This window comes from Myotis davidii, unplaced genomic scaffold (assembly GCF_000327345.1).
Source record: "Myotis davidii unplaced genomic scaffold, ASM32734v1 scaffold77, whole genome shotgun sequence".
In the NCBI taxonomy this organism is placed as follows: Eukaryota; Metazoa; Chordata; class Mammalia; order Chiroptera; family Vespertilionidae; genus Myotis; species Myotis davidii.
The window spans coordinates 2,291,588-2,317,297 of NW_006289713.1; the positions used below are offsets into that span (position 1 = coordinate 2,291,588).

The 25,710-nt window shown below is 58.9% G+C and overlaps 1 protein-coding gene across 2 annotated transcripts in view; it reads left to right on the forward strand.

Moving 5' to 3' along the window:
• Positions 1-5,030: 5,030 nt before the first annotated feature.
• CBFA2T3 (core-binding factor, runt domain, alpha subunit 2; translocated to, 3) overlaps positions 5,031-25,710 on the forward strand; it is a 23,668-nt gene continuing 2,988 nt past the window's right edge. The window contains exons 1-11 of one of the 2 annotated variants that reach the window (XM_015562958.1): positions 5,031-5,188; positions 8,944-9,021; positions 12,025-12,266; positions 12,413-12,502; positions 17,310-17,491; positions 18,159-18,379; positions 21,091-21,176; positions 21,686-21,884; positions 22,379-22,447; positions 24,140-24,330; positions 25,536-25,710. In XM_015562958.1, the coding sequence (XP_015418444.1) occupies positions 5,071-5,188; positions 8,944-9,021; positions 12,025-12,266; positions 12,413-12,502; positions 17,310-17,491; positions 18,159-18,379; positions 21,091-21,176; positions 21,686-21,884; positions 22,379-22,447; positions 24,140-24,330; positions 25,536-25,710 (1,651 nt within the window). In that variant the 5' untranslated portion in view covers positions 5,031-5,070. The remainder of the gene's footprint in view (positions 5,189-8,943; positions 9,022-12,024; positions 12,267-12,412; positions 12,503-17,309; positions 17,492-18,158; positions 18,380-21,090; positions 21,177-21,685; positions 21,885-22,378; positions 22,448-24,139; positions 24,331-25,535) is intronic. The other variant, XM_015562959.1, reaches the window with a different exon arrangement.

A 25,710-nucleotide genomic window follows, 5' to 3' on the forward strand; every position in this document is an offset into this window, starting at 1 on the left:
GTTTCCTTTGGTCCTCACCACCATCAGTCACCACGATCACATGTTGCTCTGCCCTCTGTGTGCTCTCTCCTTACTCCTACTTACAGATGTGGAGACTGAGGCTGGGCAGATGCCCAGAGTCCCTGCTTGTTTTACAGAAGAGGAAACGGGCATGTGTCCTTCTTCCGGTGCAGGGCCCCCCACACCAAGCTCACCCGGCAGCCCTGGAAAAGGCTCTGCTCACACACTCAGTACTTCTGAGACCGGCCTCTTTGTTATGCTGGGGACTTGAGAGGGGCTGAAACCTCAGGGCCCCTCCCCAGCCCCGCATGGACCTCAGGAACCCTTGCCTGCAGGTCAGCTCCTGGAGAGGGGCATGGGGCGGGGGGGTGGGGGGGCTGTGCCCAACCCAGGAGCAGCAACCTACTCAGTTTCTGTGTGGGAGCATGTCCCAAGACCCCACAAAAGAGTGGCCTCTGGGGCCAGGCAGCCTGGCTTCAAGCCCTGTTTCTTCACCTGTTCACCCCACAGGCCTGCTGTGGGGACAAGATGAGGTGGTTCGCGCAGGGTGCTCAGGGCAGGGCCCTGGCATTGTTGCCCGTCAGTCCCTGTGCAAAGGGCCTGCGGCAGGTTACCTGTCATTACCTGCTGCCTTCCCGCATCCCCGGCTTTCGTGAGGGTCAAATGAGGTAGCAGTAGGAATCAGTCTACAAAAGATCAAAGCGGGAGCTTGTTATTTTGGCAGCAGCGTGGATTCAAGGAGGGCAAAGCCGGGAAAATGAGCTGTGCTGATGCTAGCAGGTCCTCCTCCTGCAGAGGGTTCTAGAACCCCAGGGCTGGGAGCCCTGGTCGATGGCCAGTTCTCAGCCAGGCAGTGTGGGCTGGGAACCACAGGCAGACACGGACAGTGATGGATGGGGTGGCCTGTTCCGGCACATTCCGTGTTCTTTCCCACCAACTCCGCCTGGCCTTGGAGAGCTGCTTCCTCTGTCGATGGATTAGTGACATTTCGCTGGGAACTGGATACCCGTCTGGGAAAGACACAGGGTGTCCCTCGGGCCCTGGGAGCACAGGGTCTGGGAATGTTCTTTAGTGCTGGGAGCAGCGGGCAGGGGGCGGGGAGCTCTGACCGTGAGCTGGAGCAGGAAGCCGGGATCCCGGGGGCTGGAGAGGACAGGGCGCTTTTGCCCACCCTCTCCCCTCTCTCTCACTAGGATGTCGTGAATCGGCTCCTGCACACTCAGACGATATTAAGACACCAGCCACTCAGGAACCAGCAGGCCCCCATCCCTTGTGCATCCATGGTGGGAAAGACAACAAAGAAACCCCTGTAGCGGGTGGGGGACAGCCCGTTAGAAGATGGATAAGCGCGGGGGTCCGATGGCCAGGGCAGGCCTTGGTCTGCCTCTCACAGGCTGGTGACCTTGGAGAGCCAACACCTGGGCCCTGACAGCGCTTTCTGGGGACACTGTGTGGACGTGCAGGGCACTAGCCCAGCTCCAACGGGGCCTGAGGACACCTGAGAGTGGACACTGGAGGAGGGAGGGGACAAAGAATGGAGAGGGAACGAGTGTCTTGTGGGGCTGGCCCAGGTTTACAGGGGGCGGTTCGAACTTGTGGGAGCTCTGCCCTCTGAGCCGGCTCATGCTGGCCCCCTCAGCAGCCTTGGTGGGAAACGGGAAAAGGGTGGCCCTCTCACTGGCACCTAGAAGCCAACAGTAGGGCCCTCCCCTGGACTCTCCCATTCCCCCATGCCCTGGCCGCTCCTGCTCTCACTGGCTTATGGGCATAGGGTCCCTCCTAGACGTCCCTACGCTGGCTGCCTTGGGCAGGAAGGTTGTGTGAGAGCTGCTGGGGGTCTGAGCCTCCCAGTGAGTCTGGGGGGACCCCGAGCAGCCTTAGCTCAGTATGAGGCCTTGAAGTGGGGCAGAGCAGGAAGCCAGCACAGGGAGAACAGAGTTACCCCTGTCTGGTGGCTCCTTAGAGTGTAGAGAGGCACCTGTGTTTGCCCTGGGGGTAAGGCCTGGTGAAGCCCATGTGCAGGGAAGCCGCTGACGGGGTTTAGGCCAGAGAAACCATGTGCGCACTCCAGACCCGCCCCAGCTGCTGTGCAGAGCCCTCAGTGGCTCCCGCTGCCGTGCAGGCATCTCCACTCGCCAGCCCGGCCCCAGCTGGCCTTCCTTCCCGATTTTTCTGTGCAGCTAGAGGCCCTGAGCACTCGCCTCTGGCCTTTGTGCTCTGTTCTTGCCCACAGTGCTGGTCCTCCTCATCTCCACACCACCTCTGCTCTGCTCCTTTCCAAGGCGGGGTCTGTGCTGCAGGCAGCCTCGAGAGCAGGGACCCAGCACAGGAGTTATAAACCTTTTCCGCATTTCACTGAGTGCTCCTCTGTGCAGACCCTTCACCTGATCTCATCGAACCTCCAGCTGCCCCTTATGGAGGCGCGGAGATGAGGTAACTTGCCCTAGGTCACATTGCCCGGAGGGAAATAGAGCCAGGACTCAAACAAGATTCGAGAAAGACTCATGAGCTCCCGTGTGGCGCACCTATGGTCCTAGCATGCTCAGGACCCACAATCCAGGCAGGAGCTGGGGCAACATGATGCCTCTTCTAAAAGGAGAAGGGTGCCTGTGGGTGACAACCACGAACCCCTGCAAACCCATGTGACTGCAGGGAGGCACCCATACTTGCTGTGTGCCCTTGGGCAGATTACCGCACCTCTCTGTGCCTGCGAAACAGGGTTTTGGTGAGAATAAAAGGAGTGATGACTGTCCAGTGCCGAGAGCAGGACCTGAACCTCTCCTACGCAGACAGATGGCCTTGCGCCTGCCTCCCTCTCCTTTTCACCCAAGGTTGCTGGGCACCAGCGGAGCTCTGCCTGCTCCAGCCTCAAGTCCCAGCAGGCACTGTGGCATGAGTGTATCCTGAGCCCGCTCTCGGGCTGTGGAGATAGTGCGACGTGTCAAGTTGTCCTGCCTGGACCCTTCCTCCGCCTCTCTCTGACCATTGAGGGTCCTGTTAACAAGCTCCGTGTAGGAGTGTCAGTACGTTGAGTGGCCTCCCCAACGGGGTTTTCCTGTATCGGCTTTTCTGGTCTGTTTAGTCTCTGAGGCTTCCGCCAAACCCCAGTGTGGAAGGGCTTTGGAAAGTCAGAACAGGCCTGCGGCCCGTGTCCCAGGTTGGCATCCGAAATACCCTTCCAAGCATGCTGGTGGCACTGCCTGCCCTGGGGTGGCCTGGTCAGATGAAGGGCTGGCCAGGACAGCCTGCACCCTTAGGGGTGGCCCAAGGCCCACGACGGCCAGCCACGCTTGCCTTCTTTGGTTGTCACCAGGGACTGGCCACCGGCCCTGCAACCAGGCATGGTGTTGACGGGCCCCACAGCTGCAGTGCACATGTGCCCAGCCATCAGCCTCCTGACAGGCTGGCTGTGGGAAGGGGGAGCGGGGTGCCCGGCGGGAGGGAGGCCAGCGGCTGCAGCTGAGTGGACAGCAGGTGCTGCGAGGCTGGGTGACGGCTGATTCTGGCTGCTTCCCTCCGTGGGCCCAGCAGGGCGGGGGCTTCCCTCTTACCCCCCAGGACCCTGGAGTGTGGAGGACTGTGAGAGCCCCTCCCTGGTGCTGCAGACGGGTGGGCATCTCCTCTCTGTGAGGGGGAGGTAGGGAGAGATGAAGGGAGGTTTGCACAGCATTGAGCATGAGATAATGGTCATGCCATTTGTGAGCATTATTAATCACCATCCCCAGAGGCGGGCCACCCCCCACACACATGTCTATGTGTCTGCCCTGAGCAAGGGGCGAATGGGGGGAGAGCAGAGGGAAAAGAACTGTAGCCGCATGGTGACTGCTAAGGGGCATTGAGCCTTGACGGCGGTTCTGCCCCACCATCTCCCTGGCTCTGGATGAGACCCCAGCAGCGTTAGCAAGATGAGCTCAGGGCAGGGTGGGCTGCGCCTCCTTACGTAACAGGTAGAGAAGATCCACCTCCATGGCCCTGAGCAGCTGGGCCATCCGAAATCCCAGCCTCTGCTCCCAGGTCTTTGTGGCCTACGCGGGCAGGCCCTGGCTGACCCTGTGTTAAGATGGAGCAGGAGGTCCAGTGCTCACCCCCTTCCACCTTAAAGAATGCCCAGGCAGCTGCTGGCTCAGGGTCTGTGTGTTTGGCCAGAGTAACTCGGAGGCCTTTTCCACTGCATCCTGCTTTGTGGGGCCGGGAGCTCAGGCCCAATCCAGGTTTCATTTTGCCTCTTCCACCCTCTCCCCACGCAGCTGGCCCCTAGCAGAGCATCAGACCACAGAGGACTTTTGACCGTTTCCAGGGCCTCAACCCTTGAGCTACAGACCACACCTTGAGTGGGCAGACTGAGGCCGGCCTGAAACTGACCATGTCCCCAGCCTGGCTGCTCCCAGGAATTGCCCAGGGCCAGGAGATGGTTAAAAAGGAGTTTCCACCACCCCATGTCTCCTGAGAGACCCCCATTCCAGCCTAAATGGGGCCTCAACCCACTGCAGCAGCCTCACCTGGGGCCCTGATGGAAACACAGATGCCCACGCCACACCGGCTTAATCAGAAATGGGGGTGGGGAGGCCGGCATGTGCATCTGAACAGGCCCTTCAGGAAGTGCTGGTGGAGGCTGCCTCAGTGGGTGCCGCCCGACTCCCGGGTCCGCAGTACCAGAGCGCCCACCACCCCCAGCCCAGGGAGGATCCAAGCCCCCATGCTGGCCGGCCTAGGGCTCTTGCAGCCTACCTGAGATGGGCTGACCCAAGCCCACCCTCTGTCCCAGGTGGGTGAGATATCAGCCACCTGTGAACACACCTGGGGCTTATCTGGGATTGGCCAGGCCCTGGGGCCGGATCTGGCTTTGTGGGCAGAGACGGAGCCACCTTGGGTCCAGCTGGGTAACCTCCACCTGGGTCCCCAGCAGCACAGTCTCAAACCCAGCTGCTGGGGGCCGGGCTTTCCAGGCACGAGGTGTGGCTGGGGAGGTGCTGCCCCCTCCCCTCTCCGCCTGCTTCACTGGCTTTCTCTTCTTCTCCCCTCCCCGCACCCCGCACAGCAGTGGACAGGAAGGAGAAGAAGGCTGCCGAGATGCCTGACTCCCCCGCGGAGGTGAAGACGCAGCCCCGGTCCACGCCCCCCAGCATGCCGCCCCCTCCACCCTCTGCGTCCCAGGGCACCACACGGCACTCCTTCACACCCCACACAAGTGAGTAACTCCGGGGCCGGGCATCACATGGGGCAGAGCAGAGAGATCTCTGGGGCCCTTGAAGTTGCTGAGGTGCCAAACCTCATTTCATGCGAATAGAGCCGGAGCTCCGGTTCCTGTGCCCTAAACCCTGAAACATCCACCGTTGGGCCCTTGAAAGGGGGGGCCCATCATGGCTCAGAGGCCAAGCTTTGAGGTTCAAATCCCAACTCTTCCACTTCGTAGCTGTGGGCCCTTGTGCAAGCTACACAACCTCTCTGGGCCTCACATTCCTCCTCTATACAGCAGAGCTGGCCATAGCCCCTGCCTCGCTGAGCTGCTGTGCAGACCAGTGAGTTCATAGCAGTTCCTACCCAGTGGCCGGCATATCATGAACAGTCCATCAACGTTGGCTGTTATGTTGGAACTCGGAGGGGGTCGGGGCTTCCCCGTCAGACAGCAGGTGACGGAGTGCAGGTGAACTCAGTCAGGCCTGCGCCCGGCTGGAGAGCCGGCAGAGGCAGCTCTGGTCTCCGAGGAGCTCCGCACGGGCTCTCATACCAGGGGCTCTGCAGCCAGGCCCCCGTGGGGGGTGCAGATTGGCCAGAAACTGGGGTCAGCAGGGCCTCAGCTGCCAGCAATGTGGTGGGTAGAACAGACCCTTAGGCAGTGCCTCGCCAGCCGTGGGTGCATCCAGGTTGAGCGTCTCGACCCTCACAGCAGCTCTGGGTCCTCCAGAACCCACCGCCGCTGCTGGAGTCTGTTCCTTAGAGTCAGAGCAGTCGGGGACGCAGGGATTTGGGTCCCTGAACAGTTGGGAAGGAAATGCTCAGGTTTGGGCCAGGGGCTTGGCAGTGTGTCCTAGGGTTTCTGATGGGCATTCGAGAGAATCCGTGCACCACCTCCGCACCTCAGGACCCTTCCCAGGCTTTGAAACCCAAACGAAGCCTCTGGTGTGGCAGGAGCCAGACTCCTTAGCCCAGTGATGGCGAACCTATGACACGTTTGTCAGAGGTGACACGCGAACTCATTTTTTTGGTTGATTTTTCTTTGTTAAATGGCATTTAAATATATAAAATAAATATCGGAAATATAAATCTTTGTTTTACTATGGTCCCAAATATCAAAAATTTCTGTATGTGACACGGCACCGGAGTTAAGCTAGGGTTTTTCAAAATGCTGACACGCCGAGCTCAAAAGGTTCGCCATCACTGCCTTAGGTTGTGGCTCCTGGTCCTCACTGGGCTAAGAAGTAAGAGCAGCTGTCTCCAGCCAGGACCCATAGCTCTGTCCAGAGCGTAGGGTGAGCCACAAGACCGGTCTAGATCTCTGTGTCTGGACACAAAGGGCGCTGGGTGTGCCACCCAAGGCTGGCCCCAGGTTCGTGGCCCAGCCTCCCTCAGGAAAAAGGCATTGGCTGTGGGGTCAGGCTCGGCCCCTTATTTGTAGGATATTGGCTTAAGCCAGTCTCCTGACCCTCCGAGCCTCAGTTTGATAAATGGAGTGATATCACCTGCTGCCATGTGTGGCAGCCTGAAAACACGGACATCTCAACACACAGTAGGAGCTTAGTGACCAATACCCTTCCCTGTACCTTCTCTTGGCACAGAAGGTTCCGGCTCCCCCTTTCTAGCAGGTCTTAGCTAGGGTCCCCATGCATCACAGAGACTGGAACAGGTCCTCAGCCCTGCCTCCTGCTCCAGGACGGGCCCAGGGCAGCGGGCTCTCACTCCACAGTTCTCAGCCCACAGGTCCGCGTCTGCCTTTGTCAGCCACACTAGAAGGGGCCAGAGGCTGGGCTTTCTCACACACACAATTCTTGCATGGCACTGGCCGCCTGGTCACCCTGCCCTCTCTTTTGGCAGAGTCAGTCCTCACCTCTGAGTGGAACGCAGGCCATCTCCATCTACTCAACAGCTGCCACCCCATCAGGGCCCCATAGGTAGAAAAGGGGGGCGTGAGTTGTATTTAACTTCACAGCCTGCACCTCAGTCAGGGAGAAAAGAAATTACTCCTGCAGGGCAGCAGCAGCTCCCAAGGAAAGGCCATATGCCACCACCTAAGGCAGTGGTTCTCAACCTTCCTAATGCCGCGACCCTTTAATACAGTTCCTCATGTTGCGGTGACCCCCAACCATAAAATTATTTTCATTGCTACTTCATAACTGTAATATTGCTACTGTTATGAACCGTCATGTCATTCTCTGATAGGCAGGATGTATTTTCATTGTTACAAATTGAACATCATTAAAGCATAGTGATTAATCACAAAAACAATATGTAATTATATATGTGTTTTCCGGTGGTCTTAGGCGACCCCTGTGAAAGGGTCGTTCGACCCCCAAAAGGGTCACGACCCACAGGTTGAGAACCGCTGCCCTAAGGTGACAACCCACCTCGTGTTCGGTTCCAAGCAGGAGAAGCCAACAGACACTTGACGGTCAGGCCAAGGCTCTGAGGCTCATGGGCACATGCGTCTCCCTCAGCCTACTTTTCTCCAGGAGCCCATGTTCCAGAAAGCAATGGTCTGGGAACCAGATGTTTCAGGTTGGGGACAGGGCTAAGGTCAGCTGACACCACCCCCGTGTGCTTGCAGGAGGCCTGTGAACAGGTGTGCGTGTGGGCAGAAGGCCTGCGTGCGGCTCAGGGTGCTCCCCTGACACCCTCCCATCCCCGTGCGCCCCCAACACTGCGGGCTCATGCTCCTGGATTCGAGGTCCCGGCTCTATTTAGAGCACAGAGGTCATAAGAGACAAGTAATTCTTTTCTAAGCTGATGCTTTAGTTTCACGGGGCTGCTGGGGCCGTCTCTCTGGGTGTCAGGCCACCTCTAGGTGGCCTCAGATTTGTTTCCTGCCCAAGAACTCCCTGAGAGCGGGCGGTTAACCGTGTCCATGCACCGGGCTGGTGGCAGCCTGAATGGACGGGGCCTCTGTGCTCAGCCTCGGATTCCTGCCAAGTCTGTCCAGCTTCCCTGGGACCAGCCTGTGAGCCAAGCTGACCAGAGGCTGACCTTGAACCAGGGCTGGAGGGCTGTGGTTTTCTTGCCCAGTGACCGCCCTAGGCACAAATTCATTTTGGAGTTGAAGCTGTGGTGTGCTAGGGAGATGGACAGGGGCGCTGAGAGAACTCTGGGAAGGAATGTCAGGAGCTACTCTGCAGCTGGGAGGACCCTCAAAGGGCTAACACTCCAGCCTGCCCTTGATTACCCCATGTGACAGGGGGCTCACTTTCTGATTACAGCAGCATAGCCTGTCTCCTCTGGCCTCCTGCTCACTAATTCCAGCTCAAACAAATCAAATCTTCTTTCCTGTTTGGTGCTTCCTCCCCTCATGGCAGTTCGGTCCTGAGCTTCGTTTTGGAACCAGCATTGGGTTGTCTGTCGATGGAGACCCCTAGCCCTGATTCATAAGTCAGCTCAGGCTCCGGGTCCCTTGAGGATGGTGCTGAGTGGGGTCAGCAGGCGCCTTCCAGGAAGAGAACATTTTAAGAACCAGGTACCCCACTCATGCAGATAGAGATGCCAGAATTCTTGTAGGCCCCTGGAAGGTCCCACCAGAAATGTCCTTAAGAGATCCCATAATCAAGCCCCATCATGTAACAGAGAAAGCTGAGACCTTCAGAAGGGAATGACTGGCCTAAGGTGGTGACAGTCCCAATCCCCAAAACTGCTGTCATACAGCAGAGAGGGGAGGGGCCGATTGAGGCACCCCGCAGGGCAGAGCCACCTGCCCATGGCCCCCTTCCTCACAGAGTGTTTTTCTTATTTTGCTTACAGATCGAGAGGACGGGCCTGCGATGTCCCTGCCCCACGGCCGTTTTCATGGCTGCTTAAAATGGTCTATGGTCTGTCTTTGTAAGTAAAATAACAAAAACCACAGGCCTCCCAGGAGGTCCTCACCCGCACCTCTGCCTAGGAAGGCCTTGACGATGACCCCACTTGCCTACACAATCCACTATTGCGTCTGCATGTCAGTGAGGTCTGAGGAGAGAGGTCCGAGGGGCAGACCCAGGAGAGCAGAGCAGCCGGAGTCCTCAGACCCAGTCACCTCCCAGCCTTGCTCCTCACGACTTGTGTGACGTTAGGCAGGTGGATACCTTCTGTGTTCCTTTTTCCCCGATCCACAAAACAGGGCGGATATGGCCGATCCCAGCGTTGTGAGAAGGTAGAATGTCAATGCCAGTCCGTAGCTTAGCAGCTCAAGGGCAGACCCCAGCCTGAGTCAGATCCCAGCTCCAACTCTTCCCAGTGGGGCGACCTTGGGCAGGTACCACCATCTGTGCCTCAGTTTCCCCACCTAGAAGTCGTCATATGCTGCTGGTGGAGTCGGCGGGAGGCCTGGCACATACTGGGTGCTCAGTGGACATTATGGTCACTAGTGGACATTTCCGTCAAAGTGCTCAGGTCACAGCCGATGTCCATAACAGGAAGTTTTCATGGAGCGATGCTCAGAGTGTTGTCAGCCAGCGTCAGGACAGGCACCCACTGCAAGCCGGTTGGACTGCACAGCCCAGGCGTGGCTGCCGCGTAGCTCCCGGCTCCAGGAGGAGGTGACATAACGATTGTGCATTATTTATGTCCTGTGATGCGTGGTCCTCCTCGCCATTATTCTGTGATGCCTGGCCTTGCTCTTGGGTCCGGCCGTCGCTGCGCTGCAGCGCTATCAGGACAGTGTGATTCCCAGCCCCAGAGCTGCTTCTGCAGCAGGGAGAGGGGCTGGCAGGGAGGCTGCTTGTTGGTTCATCATCCTAGCCTGACCCCCGCCCAGGCCCAGGGCTGGGGAGCTGCGGGGGTGCTAGTGTGTGCCCCCAAACCTCAGCCGGGGACACGTGTGCGGTCTAACTTAGTAACACACCTGTTGTGGAATGAAAGCACTTGTGGCCGGGGGTTATTTTCGGCGTCTCTTTAGCAAGCTGCTGAGACTGCCCGGCAGCCTGAGGGAGGGAGCACGGGCCAGCGAGGGCAAGCAGGCCTCCGGGAGGACCCAGGCACCGAGGGCAGGCTGGTAAGGGAGCTGCAGGGAGGCTGGGCCCAGGCTGGGCCAGGGGCCGTGGGTGGGAACCCAGGAAGCATGGACAGCCACACATCTTAGAAGCCTCTGGAAGGTCCAGACCCCAGGTGATAGCCCAACTCTGCCACTCGGAATGAGCCCCCCCACCGCGGAGAGGTCTCCCGTGGCAGTGGGCCATCTCCTGGCCTGGCTGGTGTGACCGCTGGTGGCCGTCATCAGTCTTGACCAGGGTGTGTGTGTGTGTGTGTGTCAGGGTCCGCCGTGGGGTTGGCTGGAGCTCGCTGGTGAGACAGAATATTAGCACAACAGTGGAGTCTTCTGGTCTGTCCAGGGTCCTCTGGATGATGCCTCAGACGGGGGGAGGACGGGGCCTCTTCCTGTCCTGTGTTTGGAGTTCTCTCTTCATCCCAGAGTGAGAGGGAAGGCTGAGCAAGGCGCACCTCCCTGCGGGACTATTCCAGCGCTGGTGTCACTTCTAGGGTCCAGAAGGCGCTCCTACGATCATCCAGACCAGGGAGGCGGACAGGTTTCCACGTGTATTGTGTCAGCCCTGCCTCATCAGTGGTTTCCAAACTTCTGCTAAGTGGGGGCCAGTTATTGATGAGTGATCACCCACATGTGAAAGCAATCAAGGCCAAGCGTTTCTGGCTCCTTCCATGGGTAGAAGAACAAGCGTGGTTCTCTCAGCCGCAGAAGCCGGGTGCAGAAGGGCCCAGCACTGTGGAGTGGGGAAGCTCCGCCCCTGGTTTGGGCCAGGGATCATTTGCATATAAAGAAACCAAGGCCAGGCCCCAAGTCTCACTCCCATCTAAGCTACTGCAGGTGGTATAGGGCCTCAGGCAGGGTGCCCACTCCCAACCCCCATGCCAGGAGTGCCCACAGGTGTAGGACGAGGGAGCAGGCAGATGAGCATACAAGGGGTTGAGTATAAGAACAAGAGTGAGCTAGCTGCCTGGAGCAGGTGCCGGTGTGGTAGCCAAGGACGCAAGGTGTGAGCGGCTCCCAGGTGTAGCAGTTGAGCCTCAGGCCTCCCAGAAATATCCAGCTTCCCCACCCTGAGTCCCCTCCACCCTTACCAAGGGCCCTGGAAGCCTGTGATCTCTGACCTCTCTGTAGACCCTGGTGGTCATCACTAGGGTTTCTGAGGCTAGGGGACAGGGATGCAGGTGATCAGGCACAGAGGGCTCCCTCGCCTTCAGTGTGAGAGCTTGTCACCCAAGCCTGAGGGAGGAGGTGCTGTCCTGGGACCATTTCCCAGCACCCCTGGCCTCTGCCAGCCCTGGGACACCCTGGATGATACCGCCAAGGCCTGGGTAACTCACAGCCCTGCTCCTGGGGCCCCTGCAGTGTGTGCATGTGGGTCCCTTAGGTAACTTGCTGGTTCTCCACATACAACCTCTGCAGCAGCACCCAGCCCAGGGGCTCCCCTGCCAGGATCCAGCCCCACTTGTCCTGGGGTGTCTGGGTCCCTCTGCCCCACCCGAGTCCCATCAGCACAGGGGTTGGAGCCCTTGTGTGGGCGATGGCACCTGATTGGGAGTGGGCACCTCGCAGGGCTGTCATGGTGGAGAAGGGTGGAGGAGTGGTCTCCCCCGAGGAGAGGGGAGTGGGCCAGCAGGTCCCTAATAGTGGAGAAGCCCCTGTGTTCACAGTAGACACTGAGCAGCCTGGGCGGTGGAGGGTCTGACCAAGTAGCCCCGACTCCCTGAGACCTGGGACGAGGCTCCACCTTTCCAGGCCCCGGATTACGCATCTGTAAAGGGTGTGGTGCTCCCATGGCATCCCGGTGACTCTAGGCAGGGACCCTGGCTCTCTGCTGTGCTCCTCACTCCCCTCTCCCCCCACAGTAATGAACGGCAGCAGCCACTCGCCGACAGCCATCAACGGCACCCCATCCACGCCCAACGGCTTCAGCAATGGCCCAGCCACCTCATCCACAGCCTCACTGTCCACACAACACCTGCCCCCAGCCTGCGGGGCACGGCAGCTCAGCAAACTCAAGCGCTTCCTCACCACCCTGCAGCAATTCGGCAGCGACATCTCCCCAGAGATCGGGGAACGCGTCCGCACGCTTGTGCTGGGGCTTGTGGTGAGTGGGGCAGCATGGCCACAGAGGATGAGGCTGCTGAGCGGGAACGCAAGGATACTGGGTCGTGCCCAGCCCTGGGGCCTCCTGCCCTCCTCGGGCTGGGTGGACGGGGCTTGGGCTGATGTGTGGTGGTTTTCTCCCCTCAGAACTCTACACTGACCATTGAGGAGTTTCATTCCAAGCTTCAGGAGGCCACCAACTTCCCACTGCGCCCATTTGTCATCCCTTTCCTGAAGGTAACAGCAAACCCTGCTCCCTCGTGCCAAGGCCTCCCCCAGGAGCCCCAAGTTCATTCTCTGCCAGCTCTGACCAGGCATCATGCTCAGCCATCCAGTACCCAGGGAGCAGCTCTGACTAGTTGCCAGACCAGATTAGTCAGCCACCAAACTCAGTGCTGTAAGAAAGCTCTTCAATCAGTCCTGTTATTATTTACTAAAGGCCCGGTGCACGAAATTCGTGCACGGGTAGGGTCCCTAGGCCTGGCCAGCAATCAGGGCCAATCAGGTTCCCCGCCTCCCAGCCTCCCCGCCTCCACCAGTGCCCAGCCACTGCCTGGTCACCTGGCATGTTCCACACCGCCCCCTGGTGGTCAGCGCACGTCATAGCAAGAGAACGAACTCCCGGTCGAACTCCTAAGGGGACAATTTGCATATTAGCCTTTTATTATACAGTATTGGCCAAAGGCACTTGTCTACTGTACAGCTATTTTTTGAGCACCTATATGTGCCAGGTACTATGCAAGGCTTAGGGAGATAGCAGGGAGCACAGCAGACACAATCCCTTCTGGAGCCAATGGCCTGGTGGGATGGGAGACAGCCAACCAGCAATAGCTATAAATTCTGTGATGTGTGACACAGGAAGGGGCAAATGATGAGGGCTAGGGAAGCGGGGGGAGGGGGGAGGGACCCTGGTGGAGAGCAGGGCACCGAGCCTTCCAAGCATGTGCAAAGGCTCTAGAGAAGGGTGTGCCTGCTATGTTTGAGGGATAGCGAGGGGAAGGGACAGAAGACAGATGGAGGGACAGGTGGGTGGACAGACAGACGGTGGGTGGTATGTTGGTGGAAAGGTGGGTAGATAAACGAATGCTGTCAGATGTGAAAAACAAAAAAAAAAAGGTCGTGTGGTCAAACATCGAAGATAAGCAACGGACCGGCCTCTCAACAGGAGTAGCTGGTGTCTGGTGGCAGCACCAGGGGCTTATGAATAATGCAGGTTCCTGGGCTCGGCCCCGACCCACGGAGTCGGTACCTACATTCCCACAGGGACAAGCACAGGCCTAGACCGTGTTAGACAGAGTCTTCACTCAGTACTTCTCGGGGCCTTCACTCCCCTAAACGAGGGTCACCCCCTCCCAGAAGGGCCAAGAGGAAACAATTGCCAAAGTGTTTGACCCGATGACCCTTTGCTGCCGTGCACCTCCTGAGGTCAGGGTTCCCTGGGGCTCTCATTTCCCAGCCTCTGAGATGCTTCCAGAGTGGGCCCTACTCACCGCACGACCGGGCCCTGGTAGGACAGAGCAGAAGAGACACTCCCAGGTTTGAGCCTTGCTCCTATAGCTGAGCCCCTGTTGGCCTGGGCCAGGCTGGTTCGCCCCTCCATGCCTCATTTTTGCAGCTGTAAAGTGGGAATCATTTTTCAGGCTGTTGGCAAGATTGCATGAAGCAATGCACGTGAAGAATTGGCTTTTGTCATCTGGGGACTTAAAAATGTTTTGCAGACAAGGCATGCTTTGCAAAACACCTTCGACACCACCCCTGCTGGCCCCTAGGATCCCTGTAAGGAGGGGTGGCACAGGCATAGTTCCTGATTAACAGGTGGGGAAACTGAGGCCCTGAGGTCTCCCCACTGGTGGAGAGATGGAGCCAAGGCTGGAACCTGGATCCGCCAGACTCCAAACACCCCCTGCTTTTACAGGGTATGTCCCAGACCCACACCTTGTTCCCTGCAGTCCCTTGCCAAGGGGACCCCACTTTGTGCCCCCACATCTACACCCTCTCTCCCTCCCTCCTTCCTGCCCTTCCGCCCACACCCCACTGAGCTCACACTCCTAAGCTGGCGACAGAGAGGCTGCTGGCATGGAGCAGGGTTTGGGCCCATCTGGCAGTCATTTGCAATTCATTAGGAGCCCTTCCCTTCTCTCTCCTCCTTTCAACTTACTGCTGACTCCACCGCTCCCCATCTTTGGGGACACAGTGCGCCTGCTTATTCTGTCGGATCAAATATTTACAGCAGATGTCCAGCCCGCCCGCGTCAGCTGCCCTTGTTTATCCGAGGAGCAGCGGTAGGGCCAACATCCGCGTCCCCTGCTCTCCCCAGCCAGGCCTTGCCCAATGCCCACTGTGCCTTGCACCCCAGCATCCTCCCTGACACACCCCCATGAGGCACTGGACAGGACATGCCCAGCCTAGCACAGCCTGCTGAGGTATCTCTCTGCCTCAGTTTCCCCTCTGTCCACAGCTGCTCTCATATGCTATTAGGGCTTCTGTGCCTAGATTGCTCTTTCTATAGGGTGAGCGACCTGCCTGCAGCGCCAGGGGCCTGGGATCCCACCCAGGGCCCTGAGTTGACAGGACTATCAAGGACACAGTCCATTCCTCTCACTGACATGCAGCTCCTGGGGGGCAGCCAGTTCTGTTTCCAGGGGTTGTTGACAAGGCCCTGGCCTGTCCCCATGGTCCTGCCCGAGGAACAGCCCCTATCCTCCTTGTTGTAGGAGCTCTGGCCCCTTTAGAACCCAGAGCATTGTGGGGGGTCCCAGCAGGAGTGCCCCCTGCCCGACCGACCCACTGTGTCACCTCCTCTGTGACCTTCACAGGTACAATGGTGCACTAGGCCCACTGTGTGGGCAGCGTGCGGTACCCTGAGGGCAGGGCCCTTGGAGCTGTCGTACTGCAGAGAGGCAGGAACTCTGGCTGAGAATGCAGCTCAGGCTCAAACCCCAGCTCCACCCATGGGCTTTGGGAAGACTCTGGCCTCAGTCCTCTCTCCGTCACAGGGGATGTGACAGCCACCTCACGGGTTGGCATGGAGGAGTTAATTCATAAGAAGCTCACAGGAGCCCTCCGCGTCCAGGACGGAAGGCGCAGGTGCTGTTCACAGCTCCAGTTGCCGATGAGGCAAAAGCCAAAGGAGTTAAGTGACTTCCCCAAGGTCACACGGCAAAGCAGGGGGGGGCTGGCCACGGGCATGCCGTTTGTGGAAGATGTCAGCTCGACTAACACCATTATTGTGGTTGTTTTTGCAAACACTGGTTTCCCTCTGAAACAGAGTTCCCATCTGTGAAGAGGGCAGTTCCAGGGTTTTCTGCAGTGTCAGAACCTTCATTCAGACAGTAGAGTCCAGGTCCAGAGATCTTTGCCACCGGTTTAGTTTGTCCAGCACCAAAGTGGAGAGGCCTCCCTGGCACCTGGGCCTTTGGGGACACAATGGGAACTGCTGCCTGGAGGGATCTGCCAGTCATGGCTCTCCACCGTCTCTACCCATTTCTTCTGGGCTGGGGTCCCTGTTCCCCCACCCAAGGACCCTGGGCCCCCTGCACCCTTTCCTGAGCTCAATGCTGCGCATGGCTGAGTGCTGGGGCTTTCCAGAAGCTGGAAGAGGCTGCCCCGCCCAGCCAGCCTCCACCCTGGTCCCGGCTCCCAGCTGGCCCCAGCCGGCCAAGAATCCAGATGTTTCTACCACCCCAACAGCGACCAGCCGGTGCCTGTGCAGTCCCGCCCTGCTGGCCGGCCAAAGGGAGGTTGCGAGGGAGAGGAGGGGCCAGCCAGGGAGAGGAGGATGTTTGGCGTCTTCAGACCTCCCGGGACCTCCTTCCCCAGCTCATGCTCCTAACATGTTCGCCAGATGGCGGGCTGGCCCGCGTTCAGCTATCCAAACAGAAAAACAGACCTGGCAGCCGGCGCTGCTTGACAAAACTGCATCGGCTGCTTGATTGGGTCCGGGTGTGCTGATGGTTTCTGGGGAGGCAGAGGCAGGAGAAGGCTGTGTGGCAGCTTTGAAACGCCATGAGAAAGTTGGGGAATTGTAATTATTTACAAATACTTAGAACTTGGGCTCTCCCAAGTGGCCTGCTGCTGGGCCTCCATCCAGCCTGCCACCCCCTCCCCCACAACCCCCCTCACCACAGTGGCTCTGGGAAGTCTCTTTGGAAGGCACATGAGGAGCCCGTTGGCCACCCGGCAGGGCATTCTGGGAGGCCCCAGAGCCAGGGCAAGGGCACAGGCAGGAGGGCATAGTTGCTACAGGCAGGATCTGCATTTGAATCCTGTGCATCCCCACGTATCACTCCCACTCTGTGCCCGAGTGTCCTTGCCCATAAATGTGGAACCAGTCACAGTGTCCATCCCTGAAGGTTGTAAGGACCATGGTGGTGCAGCCACAGGCAGTGACACATGCGGCTGCTCAGAGTGGTATGCACACTGATGGGCGTAGCCCCAACGCCAGGCTTCGTTCAAGGCTGTGCAGCGGCTTCCCATCAGCACGTATGGGGGTCCAGAGCAGACACGCTGGGGTCCTGCTGCCAGCTCCTCCAGCTCTAGTTAGCTGTGTGCAGGGCTGCCCACGTCCTCGCTCAGAGCCCTAGTTTCCTTCTCCACACAGCGGGTGATCAGGTGCCTGCTTCCACGGGCGCAGGCAAGGAGCCGTCATCATGGTCCTCTCCTCATCGTCTCCAGATGCCACCATGGGAAGGAGCTCAGTGAAGTGGAGAAGCCCCAGCCTGGGAGACGAGGATCTGAGCTCAGATCCCCTGTACCCCAAATCACTGTGTTCTCTGCGGGGGCACACTCTTACCTAGCCTTCCTGCCTGCCCTCGTACCCAGGTTGTAGTGGAGGAACTTGATATACAGAGAGGTCATGCGCCTCCCCCAGTCACACAGTGAGGCTGCACTCACCCAAAATCACACAGTGAGGCTGCACTCACCCAAAGTCACACAGTGAGGCTGGCCGTCAGCCTTCCTGCCTGGCATCAGAGCAAGGCTGTGCACCCTGTGCCCTGACCCCCATCGTCAGTGAGCCCATGCCCACCCTGTGTCCTCCCCACAGGCAAACCTGCCCTTGCTGCAGCGTGAACTCCTGCACTGCGCCCGCCTGGCCAAGCAGACCCCTGCCCAGTACCTGGCCCAGCATGAGCAGCTCCTGCTGGATGCCAACGCCTCTTCCCCCATTGACTCCTCGGAGCTCCTGCTGGAAGTCAATGAGAACGGCAAGCGGAGGACACCTGACAGGTACTTGGAGGTGTCTGCAGCCGGGGAGGTGGAGTGTGGGGAGACAGTGAAGGGACCAGTTGGCTCTGGTGCCACAACTCACCAGGCATTCTAGTTCCAGTGCTGAGAGAACTGGGGTCAGTGCTATTGCCCGCAGCGAGTGAGCAAGCTGGTCAAGTTCAATCTTACCTGCAAGGCCACTGCCCAGGCTGACTCAGAGAGGCTGCCTGCCAGGCTGTGGGGAGGTCTCCTGAGGACTCAGATGTTCCCCTCGGGGGACAAGGGGCTAGGCAGGAGGGGAGTCTGGAGGGAATTCCATGGCTATTCCCTTGGTGCTAGATGTGGACCCCAAGTGCCCAGGAGCCTGAGGTACCCGGGCACATGGGCTGGCCCTCACTGCTGGGTCACAGAGATGGGTGCTTGTCCTGCTGCCAGGAGAGGGTGTTCCCCTCTCTTCGTTCTCTCAACAGACGTTCAGACTTCATGACCACTAGGCCCCAGAGCCGGTACACCAGGAGCAGGAATCAGGCTGGGTCCCCAGTGGACTGGTTTCACCTCTCCCTGTCTCCCCCTTACTCTTTCTCTCTGTGCCCACCACCTCTCTCTCTCTCTCATCTCTCCTGCTTGGACTTCTATCCATGGCTCCTGGTTCTGTGACCACTGACCTCCTGCCCACTCTCTTGGCCAGGACCAAAGAGAATGGGTCAGACCGCGACCCGCTGCACCCTGACCCCCTCAGCAAACGGCCGTGCACCCTGAGCCCTGCCCAGCGCTTCAGCCCCAGCAATGGGCTGCCCCACCCCACGCCGCCACACTACCGCCTCGAGGACATGGCCTTGGCCCACCACTCCCGTGACTCCTATCGCCACCCTGACCCCCGGGAGCTTCGGGAGCGCCATCGGCAACTCAGTGAGCAGTGTTCTGGGGGCAGGGGTTGGCATGTGTGGGCATGTTAGTAGGAGCACACGTGCACCTGTGTGTGGGGAGAGCGTTCAGGAGCCACTGTGTGCACATGTCAAGACGCAGAGGAGATGGGCGTAGAGAAAGGATGTGAGTGGGGAACTGGCCCCAGGGCCCAGAGGGGATCCCCACCCTGGCCGGAAGCTTCTGAGAGAGAGCCATCTTTCCCGGACCTCCATCTGGGGGGCAGTTCAACATCCTCACCCTCAGGGCCCAAAAGGTCCCTTCCCTCCCAGGGGATACGATTGTGAGTGTGCCTGTCCTGGGGCCCCGACTGGACGGAGGCAAGCACAGACGGGTATGGGGCCTGGGGGACCTAGAGCCACTCAGTGTGCCCTTGGCCCCTGAACAGGTGTGTCATCTCGTTATAGAGACAAGAAAAGGGAAGCCTTTCCTCTGAGCTCTGAGGACTCCCTGTGATACACCCTTGGGCAGGTCACGTGACCTCTGTGCCTGTTTCCTCCTCTGTTGGCGGGCTCTAACAGGAGTCTCACCCTCAGGGTCGCGTAAGGACCGAGGGAGTTAATCCCGTGCAGAGTGGGGGCTGTGTGGCCAGCTGTTATTGATGTTACAGACAGTCCTCGGGTTCTGTCCGACTCGACGTACGTCATTTCATGGTTACGTCGCCCTCTCCCATTTACAGTATTTATTTAAAAAAAAAAAAGTTCCATCATTTCAACATATGTACATATGTGCTTTATGTTTATTATTTACTTACCACAAGTAAAGGTCAGGAATTGTTATCTTTCTTTTAATTTTTTTTACTGTTTCACTTCCTTCCTGCTGTGTATGTGCTCCGTGTGAGCGACGTAGGTGCTTATGTAGGTGAGTTCCGACTTACGGCGAAAATCACGTTATGTCGCGCCGTGGGAACGGATCTCCGACGTAACCCGAGGACCCACTGCAGTGGGGAAAAGTCTAGGGTGGAGCACTCACCTCTTGCTTGCATTGTATCCTTAACTCCGTTCTTAAAGGGGGCCGTGACGTGTTCTCATATATGTGTGATACGTCAGCACACCAGATCACAGATGAGGAGACTGAGGTCCAGAGATCATAACTGACATGCCCAAAGTCTTCTGGCCACATCTGCCTGACCACTGACCATCCCTGGGGGACAAAGAGATGAACAGGACCAGCTCCTACCCAGAGTATTGGGGGACAGCCTAGAAACAGCAGCCTCTAAGATAGAGGCCCAGGACACCAAAAGGGGGCCCAGAGGCAGGGTCAGCAGAGGCCTCACTCCATACAAGGCCGTCTCCTCGCCCCCACCCCGCAGAAGCTTCCAGGGCCCTGGCCCAGGCAGCAGGTGACAGTGTCTGGCTCCCTGTGGCCGGGTCAGGCAGGTGCTATCCCCACCCGCTTCTGCTAATGCAAAAATAGACACCAGCTGTTGGGCAGATCTCAGCCACTATTTTGGTTGGGGCGTTGGCGAAAGCTCTGGCTCCGCGGGCAACGGGGCAGGGCTGTGGACAGCGGATTGTGGCTGCCACCTCCCACCCCTTCGGCAGTTTGGAGAGGCATTTTGAGTTTGTGGGTCCAGAAGACCCTTAGGAGCTGAAGAAAGCCTACATAGAGAGACCTTAACCCAACAGCATTCATGGGCACTGCATCGCCCAACGTAGGCACCCAAAACACTGGGGGCAAGAGCACTGGGTACGTCAGAAACTGTGAGAGGAGCCGTCGTGGGGACAGGTGCTGCTGCACTTGTGCTCATTTCACAGCTCACGATGGTTCTGTTTCTGATTGGGAGAACAATTGTTTCAGTCCCTGGAGCCATACCAGCCAGTGGCTGAAGGCACAGCTCTGCTCAGGCTGACCTTGGGTGACCTTGGGCAAACATGTCCCCTTAGGCAGCCTCCGTTCTCTCAGTTCTCTGAGTTCTCTGTAAATTGGAAATGGCAGCACTGTCTCCTTCAAGGTCAATGAGGGATGAAAGGTGTAGAGCACTTGGCGCAGAGCTGCTTGTACCAGGCTCTCCCCACCAATGTGCCTCCTATAAGTCTTCTCACGCCCCCTGAGATAGGTGAGGTAGGGAAACTGAGGCCTGGAGAGGGAAATGAGGGTCCCAGGTCCCGTGGGGAAGGATCGTCAGGACGACTGGCTTCCTGAGCCCCCTGTCTCCCAAGAGACCACAGTTGGACTGGTTCACTTGAGACCCAGCAGATAAGCTGGGGCACTTGCTGGGTCTCATGGAACTTAAGAAATTCTGAGGGCCCAGAGCTACTGGGGAGGAAGGGCTCGAAACCTGGGCTTTGACGCATGCATAGGAGTCCAGCTGGTTGAGAGGAACCGGTAAAGCCTGGCTGAAGCCCGGCAGTTGACACACGGAGGCCCTGAGAGCTTCTGAGCATGGTGGGACCCCAGAAGTGAAGTCTGAGTCTGGCTTTGTTGGCAGCAGCGGGCAGAAAGAGTGAGAACAATGGGTTTTGGAGGTAGGGAGGCAGGGGAAGGGTGGCCAAAGCTAGAGCAAGGATTGAGGACATGGGTCTTTTACTCCAAGCCTTCAGCAGAGGCCAGGCCTGTTCCTTTCTTCACCCTCCCCATCTTACCCGGGTGGGCACAGCCTATGGAGGATCTAGCCCAGGGCGGAGCTTGGGGGGAGTGTGGGGTAGGGCCTGGGAGCATGGGGTGGGGCCTGAGTGTCCCCTCTCCCCCTGCAGTGGTCCATGGGTCACGGCCAGAGGAAGTGATCGACCACAGGCTCACTGAGCGCGAGTGGGCTGAGGAGTGGAAGCACCTCAACAACGTGAGTGTCCAGGCCAGGGCACAGGTGCCACAGTCCGCCCAACCGGTGGGGCTGTGGGGACAGGGCTCGGGCGGGCTCCCCTTGGCTCTATGCCCACCTGGGGGGCATGGGGCAAGGCCTTGGGGAGAGTGGGCCCTGGGAGCATGGGGGTAAGGGGAACACCCATCTCAGCCCACCCTCCACTTCCCGGTCCGCCCCTCAGAACCTTCCCTCCTCTGCCCCTGCAGAGTCTCCGGAAGGTCACTTGGTGGAGGGGTGGGATCTCTTCAGCACCATTTCCAGGTTCATCCTTGGCCCTGCTTCCTTTTAGGGGAAAAACTAGGCAGAAGGTGTGGTCCCAGAGTGGTGCCGGCAGACTGCACCTTAAGGTTTGCAAGGAGGGCCCCATACAAAGACTTAAGCCCCCGCCCCTCATGGCCAAACCTCATGGACAGTGGCTTGGCCAAGGCCCAGGAGTGTGGGAAAAGGGCCCTGCATGCTTAGGCCGCCCGCCCCCCCACCGCCCACAGCTCCTGAACTGCATCATGGACATGGCCGAGAAGACGCGGCGGTCCCTCACCGTGCTGCGCCGGTGCCAGGAGGCTGACCGCGAGGAGCTCAACCACTGGGTCCGGCGCTACAGCGATGCTGAGGACACCAAGAAGGGCCCCTCGACCACCACTGCCCGGCCCCTCAGCAGCTCGACAGGAGCAGAGGGGTCTCAGCTAGGTGCGTGCTGCTGGGGCTGGGAGGGGACAGAGGGAGTGGCGTGGCGGAGAGAGCAGCACGGGCGGTACAGGGGCTACAGGGCGCATGAAGGGGGTGCCCGGGACCATAGGCAGCAGGGCCCACATACAAAGACACTGCCTGACCCACTGGGAAGCAGACTCAAATCCCAGTGGCTCAACACACTGAGCAGGCAGAGGTGGCAAATATGGGGGAGATAACAACGCAGAGCCCTGGACCCACAGGAAGCCCGGACTCAGAGTTCTGTGGGTCTGCACTCATCCCCTGGGTGATGGCCATGGAAACCAAGAGGGGCTCAAGATGGGCCCGGCTCCCAGTCAGGTCCAGAGCACCCACCTCCATGACGCTGTCCTGCCCCCACCCCAGCAACTGATACCGCGTTTCTACCCATGAGTACCTCGGACCCCCGCCAAGAACACACTCACACATGGCCCTGTGGCCCCGTCCTGTGTGTGACACTGGCCCCTGTGTTTCAGACGTGCACCGGGAGTTCATGCCTAGGACCCTCTCCAGCTACATGCCCGAGGAGATCTGGAGGAAGGCTGGTGAGTGGGGGCAGGGGGGCGGAAGCTGGGGCCTGCAGGCCTAGACTAGACCCTCTTGCCCTCTCTGCAAGGAGCCTCTGGTAGGGGGCTCACCTGGCCCCAAGCTCAGGGGGAAGTTCACAGGGCTTCACAGATGGGGCTTATGGAGGGGTCACGGTGCATTTAGTATCCAGAGTAGGACGATTGCCACCCTCACCTGCCAGGGAACACCACGCTCAGTAAAACAAGCAGGGCCTCAGGCCCAACATGCACACGAGTGTGCACAGACACACACACATACGAGACAGGCACTTAGAGCTGGAATCTGGGCATAGTGTTGAGCATGGCAATGGGAATGCTGCGGGGGACATTCATGGCATCGTGGGAACACTTTGGGGAGAGGCTGGGCAGGAGCTACAGCCTGTGGGCAGCGAGAGAGAGGCGGGCTCAAGGGCGGTGGCAGTGCAGAGAAGACACAGGATCCCTTTTTTAAAAAAATATATTTTATTGATTTTTCACAGAGAGGAAGGGAGAGGGATAGAGAGTTAGAAACATCAATGAGAGAGAAACATCGATCAGCCGCCTCCTGCACATCTCCCACTGGAGATGTCCCCGCAACCCAGGCACATGCCCTTGACCGGAATCGAACCTGGGACCTCTCAGTCCGCAGGCCGATGCTCTATCCACTGAGCCAAACCGGTTTCGGCAGGATCCTGATATGTTTGGATTCGTGGGATAGATTCAGTGTAGAGTATGATTTAGAGGGAGGCAGTCTTAGGATTTTGAAAGCAGAGTGGAGGGTCCCAGCTCAGAGTTGGAGGCTAAAGGGCCAGGCAGGCAGCAGCCGCCCAGGTCGAGGCAGGAGGGTGGCTTGGACGGGGAGAGGCAGGTCCTCATTTCCCTTGGCTGTCCCCTTCACCTCCCTCTGGCCCACAGCAGGGCCTCATGGGACCCTGGGTGACAACCATGTGGAGCTCGGGTGGTGACATGGGGACAGGTGGCTGCAGTTGGCATTGCCAGCAGCTCAGCACACAGTGTGCAAACACTTGGAACATCAGGCTCAAGGGTCATCTCTGCCCCTTGTATCCCACCCCAGCCTCCTTCACACCATGCTGCAAGAACAGCACTGCCAGGTAAACTGAGGCAGGCCTGAAAGGCCTTCGGGGTTGGCTTAGAGGGGGCAGAGGGGTCCATATTGTTCCCATTGTCAGAGGGCAGGGTGCCATGAGCAGACGCTCTGGCCACAGTAAAAACAATCCACTGACTCCTCATACATGAACAGGCAGAGGTGGTAAATGTGGGGGAGATCATAGGGTTTTGGGGGAAATAATGCAGAGCCCTAGACCAGGCATTCCCTGGATTGCATCCAGACAGGCCACAGGGGAAGGCAGACTGTCTGTGGGGCAGGACAATACAGCTGTGGTTCTCAAAGTGGGTGCCAAGACCAGCAGCAGCAGCAGCACTTGGAACTTGTTGGGAATGCAGAGTCTAGGGCCCTCCCCAGGCCCCCTGCATCAAATCTGTCACTGCTGCTGGAGTTTGAGAACACTGCTGGAGATGAGCTTGGAGATTTGCTCCATGGCCATGCTTGCACACAGATGCAGGGATGCATGTGGTCCTTATGCACAAGCCCGGCCCCCGGGGTTATGAGCTGGAGGCCCAGGAGACCTGGGTAGGCCGGCCCACGTGACCATGGCCACATGTCCTCTGCAGAGGAGGCGGTGAATGAGGTGAAGCGGCAGGCAATGTCTGAGTTGCAGAAAGCTGTGTCAGATGCCGAGCGGAAGGCCCACGAGCTCATCAGCACAGAGCGCGCCAAGATGGAGCGGGCCCTGGCCGAGGCCAGGCGGCAGGCCTCGGAGGATGCCCTCACTGTCGTCAACCAGCAGGAGGACTCCAGTGAGGTAGGTGCCCACCCCACACCCCACCCCAAGTCCAAGTCCGGGGCTGTTGCGCCATCTTGGCATCCCCATGAGCTCTCAGGGCCTCTTGACCCCACACAGCCTGGTGAGAAGGGTCCTGTGGGTGTCCCCATTGTACAGATGAAACTGAGGGGTCTGGGGGGAGGTAGCTTGCCCTGGGAAGTGGCAGGGCCTTGATTTGCAGCCAGGCTCGCAGACACCGGAGCTCATGCTCTCTAACCTGGGAAGCAGGAGGCAAGAGGAGGATGTAAAGACCCCAGGTGGCATCTATCCACCTCCTCAGCTCCCGGCACATGCGCACATGCGGGAGGGTGTGAGATTATTATCGTGCTGGTGTTTGACATGAAGCCTGCAGCACTTCCGGCTGTGGACCTGTGTGGGAAGGAGGTGGGGTGTCAGTCAGGGCCCCCTCGCAGTGCCGTCTGAGCAGTCCTGGAGGAAGTGACCCAGCATGCAGGAATCGGGGAACAGTGTCACCCCAGGAGGGAGCAGCAGGGACAAAGGCCAGATGGGGGCAGGCACAGCTGGCGGAGTGAGGACTGCAGGAGACTGAGGTGGCCGAGCCAGAGTGAGCCAGGGACAGCAGGAGCTGTTGGCGCCCAAGAGGCTTTGGAGGTTAAATGGGCACCTGGGCCTGTCCCCGTGGCAGGTTTGTGTCTCTGTTGCATAGCCTGGGGCTGCCCCAGTATCCCTGCCCACCTTTTACTCACATGGCCGGCTGGCTTATGTTTGTTCCACAGAAGCCCAATGGTAGGGGAAGGATGTGACCGAGGCAGGCCTCGCATGCACCCCACGTTGGAGCGTGGCCATCTTTGTTCTTCCGGGGCCCCTACATTCTGTGTTGGAGCCCTGGTGGGGCAGGAGGGCTGCCTGAAAGAGAGGGAAGGGGCAGTGGCTCCCTGCCCTCATGAGGACCCCGTGGTCCTGTAAGCCCAGCATGAACCTCTCTGGGTGGGCTAAAGGTGTGCAATGTAGTCGTGCGAGCCCATTCCCCCAAAATGCCCCACGCAAGGGGCCATGTTGGCCAACGGGCACCACAAGCTGTAGCACTGTGGGGTCTCACTTCACACCCTGGCTGGGTCCAAGCCCATTTGTGTAGAGGGTATCTTTCCCCATTCTGCAGCTGGGCTGGGGACGTGGGGGATTTGGAGTGGCCCCGCCCTGACCATCTCCTCCACCCAATCCAGAGCTGCTGGAACTGTGGGCGCAAGGCCAGCGAGACGTGCAGCGGCTGCAACGCAGCACGCTACTGCGGCTCCTTCTGCCAGCACAAGGACTGGGAGAAGCACCACCACGTGTGCGGCCAGAGCCTGCAGGGGCCCGCAGCCGTGGTGGCCGACCCGGTGCCAGGACAGCCCGACG